This window comes from Centroberyx affinis, unplaced genomic scaffold, assembly GCF_046629955.1.
Source record: "Centroberyx affinis isolate AG114_WGS23_722 - 3 ecotype Tasmania unplaced genomic scaffold, CSIRO-AGI_Caff_v1 ptg005659l_1, whole genome shotgun sequence".
Taxonomy (NCBI): domain Eukaryota; kingdom Metazoa; phylum Chordata; class Actinopteri; order Beryciformes; family Berycidae; genus Centroberyx; species Centroberyx affinis.
In genome coordinates this window covers 1-10,000 of record NW_027282852.1, presented here as the reverse complement: position 1 = coordinate 10,000, position 10,000 = coordinate 1, and the positions used below count along the sequence as shown (strand labels likewise).

General features: G+C 47.0%; 1 protein-coding gene across 1 annotated transcript in view; it reads left to right on the top strand.

Moving 5' to 3' along the window:
* LOC139667599 (protein jagged-1a-like) overlaps positions 1-9,424 on the top strand; it is an 18,335-nt gene extending 8,911 nt beyond the window's left edge. Inside the window, exons 3-4 of the mRNA XM_071547090.1 lie at positions 6,529-6,586; positions 9,381-9,424. Of these exons, the coding sequence (XP_071403191.1) occupies positions 6,529-6,586; positions 9,381-9,424 (102 nt within the window). The remainder of the gene's footprint in view (positions 1-6,528; positions 6,587-9,380) is intronic.
* Positions 9,425-10,000: the final 576 nt, after the last annotated feature.

Sequence of the window (10,000 nt, the reverse complement as noted above, 5' to 3'; positions counted from 1 at the left end):
GAACCAGATGCGGTCCGCTGGTTTTCCCTCTCCACCAAACATGGACATTTCTGAAGACCAGAGTCCCATAATGGTTTGGAGAGCTTGTAAACATACGGGACATCCTGGCATCAGTCCTGATTGGACCGTAAATCCCAGTCTGCTGCCGGGTTCGTCTCTGCGACCCGCTCTCGTTAGCATCCATCATCTGATTTATGCTTAATGTGTTTTAAAGCTGTTGAATCAAACTGACAACCTTACTGTTACCTTACTGTCAGTCACTTGTGAAGTTAGTGATCTAAGGGGTTCTCAACCTTTTTGACTTGTGATCCTTAAGCCTTCAGGCTGGATGTGGCGCTCAGCAGTTCAACCAAAGAACCAAAGAAGAGAGATTTTCCCATTTCAGGTTGTTTCACTTGTATCAGAGGAGGCCTGGAGGCTGAGAAATATTCAGGAAAAAAGTCGGAAAAGAATAGACATGATAATAAATTTGTATAGTAGAAATATCTTCTCACGACCACCTGGGGGATCCCGACCCCCAGGTTGAGAACCACCCATCTGAGACAGGTTGTCGTATGGTTTTCATGTCACAGACACACAAATAGAAACACTTTAGGCCACGGACCCCATTTGATAAGATTTAGTCCCAGGGACCCATATGAAAACATTTTTGTTACTGATATTGATTTTGTTATATTGATTTTGTATTTGACTGTTTAACTATCTACACTGTATTATGGGAAGATAGTGGTGAGAGCGTGTTGGGTTCATTTCTAGTAAATTAAATTATAATGAAATTAAACTATTTTGTTGGAGACCAATAACCACTGATCAAGGAATTGCAGCTTATTTTTACTGTTGCGCTCGTCCTGTCAGATGAATGACCAACAGAAACATCAGAGTTCACGGCGGTGACATCACAGGGTTTGGGGAACATCAGGTGAACAGTATGGAGGTTCCTGTTTCCTCTAGAGACTCTTGCTGGACCAGGTCTGAGGCTGCATCACTCTGCAGGCTTCAGACTCAGATCTGGATTGCTGCTTGCATCTGATTTGCTTTTTTTTTTAAATTATTATTACGTTTTCAGGTTGTCCGTCCGTCTGTCCGTCCCATTCTCATGAACGCGATATCTCAGGAACGCCTTCAGGGAATTTCTTCAAATTTGCCACAAACGTCCACTTGGACTCAAGGGTGAACTGATTAGAATTTGGTGGTCAAAGGCCAAAGGTCAAGGTCTCTGTGACCTCACAAAAGACGTTTTTGGCCATAACTCAAGAATTCATATGCTAATTATGACGAAATTTCACACAAATGTCTAATAGGATGAAGTGATGACATTTTATATCCAAAAGTTCAAAGGTCAACTTCACTGTGACATCATAATGTTTTGCTTACCACTGTAGCTGAGAAAACCATCTTGGGTCATTCTACAAAAACGGTGGAAGTGCTGTCACTTACTTTTGCAGACACCAAAATCCTTTAAGTTGACCTAATAATCACATTAATTATATATGTTCAATAAATAAAGACTGTCCTTGCAATGATAAAACAAAGTTAATTGGTGGAGGCATACAACCGCGAGGCAGTTATTTCTATTTTTTAAATCTTTTCTAATACTTAACCCATATCCCATACCAGCATGAACTGACAGCATGTTGAAAAGCTGTCAGATCTGTTTTGTCCCTTCCTTTCTCCACCTGACTCAGACACTTCTCAGCTGCAGTAGAGTCTTTGAGATTTGACTGAATCGAAGCGTCTCCACAAATACAATACAGTCAAGTCAGCTGTTCATCTTTCTCTCCATCGTTGTGTCTCTTTGTCCTCCAGGCGAACGCTGCTTAGACAAGTTGGCAAAATGATGACAGCTGTCTCAGGTGAATGACCCAAGATTTACTGCTCAGTGTTTCCCACACATAGACTTTACTTGGGCGGGCCGCCCAGGTATATTAACGGCCGCCAAAGTATATTTGGCAACCCGTTTTAGCATTTTTTATTTTTTATTTTATTATCCGTCCGACAGAACGACGCCATCCGCGATCGATTAACTAGTGGACGATCTCCCCTCGCTCTGCTCCGCCCCTCCAGGGTTTCCCACACATAGAAAACTTTGTGGCGATGTTAACGATGTAAAGATATAAGGCTATAATACAGGAGAGACTGACAGCACAGAGAGATCAGCAGGGCAGAGGGGCAGAAAAGCAGATTTCTCATTTCTATTCTTCACCTTGAAGACAAAAGCAAGCAACAAACAGAACAGTGTAGCACTGTTTATATTTTTAAGTTCTGTTATCTTTGACTCAAAGTACTTTAGATATATACAGGTCAGTTATTTGTTTGACAAATGGAACTATTTAAAATGGAGTACATTAGATAATTTTTCAGCCATCCAGGTAATGCGATCCTTTATTGATATTAGCCTATATATTGACAATATAAGAGAAAACAAGAATAAAAAGGCATTCAACCCCCCCACCCCCCCATTGCCAACCCACCTACCACCATGAATACATTCTAATTCTGTGGGAAACACTGCTGCTGGTCATGGCAGCACTGACAAGTTCCAGTTTGCGTGTTCAAATAAAAACGCCATCTGGGTCACATGCCTTTGCATCTGATTTTGCAGCACACACCCATTTGGTCCAGATGGGAATTGTAAAACTGCGACTCCATGCAGCTTTTTGCTGTTCACACTTAGGAGAAAACATCAGATCTGAGTAAGGAGGGGAAACATCAGAATGTGGAAGCTGTGAGCTGCAGTGTGAACGCAGCCCGAGCCGCTCGCTCTCCTCGCTCTCCTCGCTCTCCTCGCTCGGCTCTGGACTTGCCTCAACATGTTGGCTGCTTTTTGCTTGCTTTTCAACTATTTTCCCACACCAAGCCTCCAGCCAGAGAAAGCGGTTCCACCTCCTCAATCAAAGGGACGGGGAGCGATGGGAAACTACCAACAGCCACCAGACAAACGCTGCTGGGTGTTTGTCTGTGGTTGGCAAGTTAGTTTAACTCTATTAGCCACTCTGGCAGGTAACCAGCCATTATTTGGAGTCCGACTCTCTTCTGAAAACCTAGTTGGCTGGTAAAATAGTCAAAGTGGCTGGTGAAATCTGATAGGTACCAAGCGCTGTGGTCGGTGGGCAGATGGGTTATTTTTCTGCCCTGGTCAGTCGGCAGCAGACCAACAGACGGATGATATTTCAGCCAGAGGTGACGCAGTGAGGCGGGATGGTGTAAGAGCTGTGAGGGTTTATAGTCACAAGTCCTGGATAAATGATGACATGGCACGCTAGACTGGCTTCTGACTGAAGACAGCTATGTGGCGTTCGGATAAACAACTGTGTGGCACAGTGGAGACTTGGCTCTGTGTGGACAGGACCGGGGAGAAATCAGGGAGAGGGGGGGAGAGGGGGGGCGAGGGGTTTGTTCAGATTTATTCTCAGTGGATAGAGGAGATTGCCAGTCTTTGTGACTGAGGTCAAGTTTTCTCTTGAACTTGTGGTATTTACTCTGCAGGGGAAAACTCCAGATGTAAAAAAAAAATGGCCACAAAATGCAACGCAGAAGGCAAGGCAATAACCAGAAATGAAATGGAGCATCCGTGTGATATGCAAGTGTTGCTGCACACAATAATAAGACGGCTTCCAAAGCCTGGTAGATCTTCAAAGGGATCTGAGCAGACAGGAAACACGGATGGATCCCCGGGGGCGTTCGCTGTGGTTCGTTATGGTCGTTATGGCACAGCGGCGAGACGAGCAGCACCAAACTCTCCATAGCCTCGTGTCACAGCAGCCGTCCTAATTACAGCCTGAGCTAACCACTAATCTGTAAACTACCTGGACTGTCTGGGGACTCGCAGAGGATTTCCTGCAGAGCGACACATCCAGAAAGGACACGTGTCGGTGGAAGAGGGTTCGTCTAGCTGCTGTGGATCTATGCCGACCGCTGCAGAGTTTGATAAATGTGGACGGGACGGTGAGGAGACCACACAGGCTGAAGCCGGGGCTGCAAAACAATCTGAAAAACCAAAACTGAATAACTGAATAACTGAATTTCTGCAGTTTTACAATCGCTGTGGAGAATCTGCAGCCTGCAAATCAAGTTACATGTCAGGAAAACAATTCATCATCTTGAATCCGAGCAAATCCGAAGCATCTAAGCATTAGCGTCTTAGACACACACACACACACACACACACACACACACACACACACACACACACACACACACACACACACACTTGTCCCTATGTGATTTCCTTCTGTTCTTCTCTTCCCGTCTTATTTTTGGACTTTCATTGACGTTGTGCTGTTCGGCTGGTGTGAATGTTGGAGAGTGAGTGTCACGAGTAGAGGGACCTCAAACCACAGCCAACTGGACACACACACACACACACACACACACACACACACACACACACACACACACACACTCTCTCTCTCCTCCCTCAGCCTGCCTGGCTCTCGGCTGTCTGTTATTCGATAGTGGTGAGAGCGATGGTGGCCTTAAGAGAGACAAAGAGTTTCAAAGTGGTGCCGAAATAATAGGAGTCCAACACACACACACACACACACACACACACACACACACACACACTCACACACACACACACACACACACACACACACACACACACACACACACACACACACACACACACACACACACACATACATTCCTTGTGACATGGACCTACACACTTTCCCATCTCGACTCAGACCTGTAGGCACATGTATGCACACACACACACACACACACACACACACACACACACACACACACACACACACACACACACACACACACACACACACACACACACACACACGAAAGACCTACTCAAACATTTATTTTAGCAATTCTTGAGGTACACTTGCTTTTAGTATTCACATATTCAAAATGGGTTCGACAACCTTCAATTGTGTGTGTGTGTGTCAAGTCTGAAACACACACACACACACACACACACACACACACACCATCTGCGGTGCTGAAGAGGAAAAGAGAGAGGGAGTGGAGGGAGGAGTGGAGGCAGCAGACTGTGTGTTGGTGCTGGATGTGCATCAGAGTATTTTCTCATGGTGGACTGTGTTCACTGGGAAGATCTGAAACAAATATTCAGTGTGTTGAAAATCACAAAGTCAGATTGTGACAGGCCCAGTGCGCGGTCTGAGCGGTCTGAGCGGTGTCAGGTCTGAGCGGTGTCAGGTCTGAGCTGTCTGAGCGGTGTCAGGTCTGAGCGGTCTGAGCGGTGTCAGGTCTGAGCGGTGTCAGGTCTGAGCGGTCTGAGCGGTGTCAGGTCTGAGCGGTCTGAGCGGTGTCAGGTCTGAGCGGTCTGAGCGGTGTCAGGTCTGAGCGGTCTGAGCGGTCTGAGCGGTGTCAGGTCTGAGCGGTCTGAGCGGTGTCAGGTCTGAGCGGTCTGAGCGGTCTGAGCAGTGTCAGGTCTGAGCGGTCTGAGCGGTGTCAGGTCTGAGCGGTCTGAGCGGTCTGAGCAGTGTCAGGTCTGAGCGGTCTGAGCGGTCTGAGCGGTGTCAGGTCTGAGCGGTCTGAGCGGTCTGAGCAGTGTCAGGTCTGAGCGGTCTGAGCGGTGTCAGGTCTGAGCGGTCTGAGCGGTCTGAGCGGTGTCAGGTCTGAGCGGTCTGAGCGGTCTGAGCGGTGTCAGGTCTGAGCGGTCTGAGCGGTGTCAGGTCTGAGCGGTCTGAGCGGTCTGAGCAGTGTCAGGTCTGAGCGGTCTGAGCGGTGTCAGGTCTGAGCGGTCTGAGCGGTCTGAGCGGTGTCAGGTCTGAGCGGTCTGAGCGGTCTGAGCGGTGTCAGGTCTGTGGACCGTGTTGCAGAGAGACAGAGCCTCTCTCAGTTCTCCTGTCACACTTCCATTAGCTTGTACAAATGTTGTTTTGCTAGTTTGGCTAGCTCCGTCTTCCTGGCTGGCAGAGAGGAACCAGACTGTCCCTCACTGTCTGGAAGGTCGGCCATGCTGGACTAGGGCTGGGCAATATATTGATATTATATCGATATCATGATATGAGACTAGATATCGTCTTAGATTTTGGATATCGTAATATCATGATATGGCATAAGTGTGTTTTCCTGGTTTTAAAGGCTGCATTACAGTAAAGTGATGTCATTTTCTGAACTTACCAGACTGTTCTAGCTGTTCTATTATTTGCCTTTACCCACTTAGTCATTATATCCACATTACTGATGATTATTTATCAAAAATCTCATTGTGTAAATATTTTGTGAAAGTACCAATAGTCATCCCTACAATATTGTCACAATATCGATATCAAAAATTTGGTCAAAAATATTGTGATATTTGATTTTGTCCATATCGCCCAGCCTACACGCAACACAAAAGCACAAAAGTCTTTCAGGGAAAGTAGATATTGGTTGCTTTGATCACATTGTGTTATTTCAATCAGTGATGATTTTTTTGTTTTGATATGGTTTATCTTACCTGATTTCTTCTCTCTCTCTCTTTCTCTTTCTCTTTCTCTTTCTCTCTCTCTTTTTCTCTCTCTCTCTCTCTCTCTCTCTTTTCTCTCCTTCTCTCTGCAGAGGTCATACACGTTGATCGTGGAAGCCTTGGACTTCAACAACGATTCGTCCACAGGCAGTGAGTACCCCCCCCCCCCCCCCTTTTCCTGTACTTTACTTTGCTGCAGTCCTACGTTATTGTTAATTTAGCATTGGATTGTAGAAGTGTGTACTGTGTGTGGAGAGACAGTAGTAGTGAGAGTAAAACCTTCTTTAACTGAGATAACTTCTGATAAATGAAGTTATCATGAAGTTACTCCTCATGTTGCTGGACCCCCCCCCCCCCCCGCTCTGAACTGAACTCCGCCTCTACATCAGCCTGTCGGTGTTTACACCTTCAGGATGAGGCCGAGTCCCATTCAGAAAAGCAAGTGGTTGTAAAGAGAGAGAGGGAGAGAGAGAGGAGAGAGTAAGGAGAGAGGGAGGAGAGAGGGAGGAGAGAGAGAGGCCTGCGATCCCGAGCTTCTGTTTATCAGACGGACAGCCAGGCGGTCAGAGCGAGTGTTGGCTCTGTGTTGTATTTGGCGTCCCACAGGGAACCATTATAGGCCCGGTGTGAAGTCGGCTGACCGCGGCCCAGGTGTGCTTCAGCCCGGGGAATTGGGGCGGGGGGGGTAGTTCATCCAGGTTTTGTTTTGATTTGATTTGATTTTGATTTTATTGGGAATTTAAAAGCACAGCAACTCAAAAGAGTATCCTGACACCAAATCCCAGAGGATAGCACTTAAAAGGCATGACTAAAAACACTTATTTCCAAAGTGGTCCTCGATGACAAACAAACACAATACATAAAGAAAACAAACAAGATACACCTACTAGCCCCCTTGCAACCCCCCTTATTTGTTTTACTCCAAACATGAAGCAGAAATGCGCTCTCTTGCCAGTTAAGCTAAAATGCTAAAGGTTTGTGTCAGATTCAGGTCTGTTCAGACAAACCCAGCTAGCAGAGCAGTGAGCCTGGAGACCAAATGAGGAAAAGGACAAATATTGACCCTCTCAACTTAGCGTCAACAAGCTAAGTGCCCCAGGCTCGGGGCCAGTAATGAACACCTTCATTTGTCTGTTGCTAGGGCTCTGCCAGGCTAATGCTAGCAGAGCCTCACAGCTAACATCTCCAGCTGCAGGCATGGATCTCAGCCGGGCTCTCAGGCAGGTGTTGAGCTGACGGTCCGGGCGGTATTCAGCGCTGAAGTGCCAGATTTGAATATTTGGTCAAATCTGTTGGAAGGAACGGATCCAGCTTCTTTTGAGGTTAGCTATCTTTCAAATCTGCTACCTCAGTGACATTTCTAGCACCCATTTTTTTTTTTTTCCGTTGCATGTGAAGCGTCACAGTTTGCTTCCAGGCCGGCGGTGTTATCTGTTCCGGGTTCTGGATCCACTCTGCGTGTTTTTGGCCCAGACCCCCTCGGTGTTTTTCGGCCGGCGGTCTGGGCCCGAGCGGCGTGTCACCTCAGCCCGACCACACTTTCCAACCCTCCGGTGAAATACCACAGAGCAGCTCAGCATTCTCAAACGCTCTGGAATATTACTACAGCCAGCCAGCCTCCCTCTCGGCTGCTACTCACTAACACTGTCCTAACATCACCCCCCCCCCCCCCCCCAACCCCCCCCACCTGCCTCTCAGAGAGTGGGTAAATAAACCGGTAGCGCACTTTCTGTTTGTCTTCTTCACTCTTCACTCGGCCAGCAGCAGCTCTGATCATCAGGTTCCAGGCAACAACAGGGAACATGAAGAACTCTTGAAAAACAAAGGCTTCACATGCTAAAAGATGACTCACACTCATTATTACCATTGAAAAATATTTAATTGATCAGCATGGAGATACCTGCTTCATTCTACATATGGTGGTAGCACCTAATTCAGTCTTGAGCACAGCTTCTGCTTTTGGACATGAATAACTCACCAAAATCTACGTTTTAGAAGATAGATCAGTCCAATAGCATGAAAGCAGCCCGCTCCTCCTCTCCTCCGCTCCTCCTCTCCTCCTGCTCACAACACTGCCGTTACCATAGCAACCAAGCTGGTACACACCTGTAACAAAAAGCCCTCATCGCTCTGGATGATAATACTTTGGGTTTGTGTCTACGATGGTTTGGACAGAAGACATCTGCGACAGAGCGTCACGTCTCCTAAACTTTTCCATTAGCACCAATACATTGAGAGCAGACACTGGTGCGTTTGCGGTTCTTGGAAGTAGAGGCAGAGTGAGAGCTCTCTCCTTCTTCCTTCTCTCTGTTAGCAGTTCAAGCTTGGTTTGACACTGTAAAGTTTGTATTTTCAAAACAACGAAAAATGAGTGAATGTTAAAAAATCGAATTACATATAGTAAATGGGCTAGAACATTGATTCTCTCAACCTTTTCAAATCAAGGACCCTAATTTAGTCCACATTTGGGCCACAGAACCCCATTTGATGAGATTTTGTCTCTCGGACCCAAATCTGAGAATATTTTTATTGTTAGAGATGATTTTCCAGAATCCCATGACTGTCTGTATTGCAGGCAGAGAGATAACAGAGAAACTAGATCAAAGTAATCATTCTTCTACATTCTCTAACTGTGTTAACTTGTAGTGAATTAGATAATGAAGTTTAACAATTGATCAATTTGCTGGGGACCCCCTGGAACCCCCTGAAGGACCTCTGGTGGTCCCGGACCCCATGTTAAGAACCACTGGGCTAGAACTCCAAATGACACTGGTGTTCTCCTTTTTAGATATGATTTAACACAACCGCTGTGTTTTTGTTCATGTCACCTGCACACAGTTATGTTTTTCCCTTCTGCTTCCCATGTTTTGTTCTTTCTTTCACTCCACCTGAGCGTCTTCTCTGTGTAAAGACTAACCCCGGTGCGTCTGTGTTGTGCCGCCAGGCGTCGGCGGGGCGGTGATCGAGAAAGCCGTCAGTCCGGGATGATCAACCCCGGCCGGCAGTGGCGCAGCCTGAAGCACAACGGGCCGGTGGCTCAGTTCCAGTACAGGTGCGGGTCGGCTGTGACGAGCACTACTACGGCTTCGGCTGCAACAAGTTCTGCCGCCCGAGGACGACTTCTTCGGACATTACGAGTGCGACCACAACGGCAACAAGACCTGCCTGGAGGCTGGGCCGGGCCCGAGTGCAGCACCGGTGAGAGAGAGTGAGAGAGAGTGAGAGAGAGAGTGAGAGAGAGAGTGAGAGAGAGTGAGAGAGAGTGAGAGAGAGTGAGAGAGAGTGAGAGAGAGTGAGAGAGAGTGAGAGAGAGAGTGAGAGAGAGTGAGAGAGAGTGAGAGAGAGTGAGAGAGAGAGTGAGAGAGAGAGAGTGAGAGAGAGAGAGTGAGAGTGAGAGAGAGAGAGTGAGAGAGAGAGAGTGAGAGTGAGAGTGAGATCACATGAACACTGAACTGATCCCAGTCGACTGAGGCAGTTCCCCAGTACAGCATTATGAGAAACCTGATCAACACAGCAGGCTTTTTCCCAATCTTTCCAATTATGAATCAGAATCAGGATCAGAAA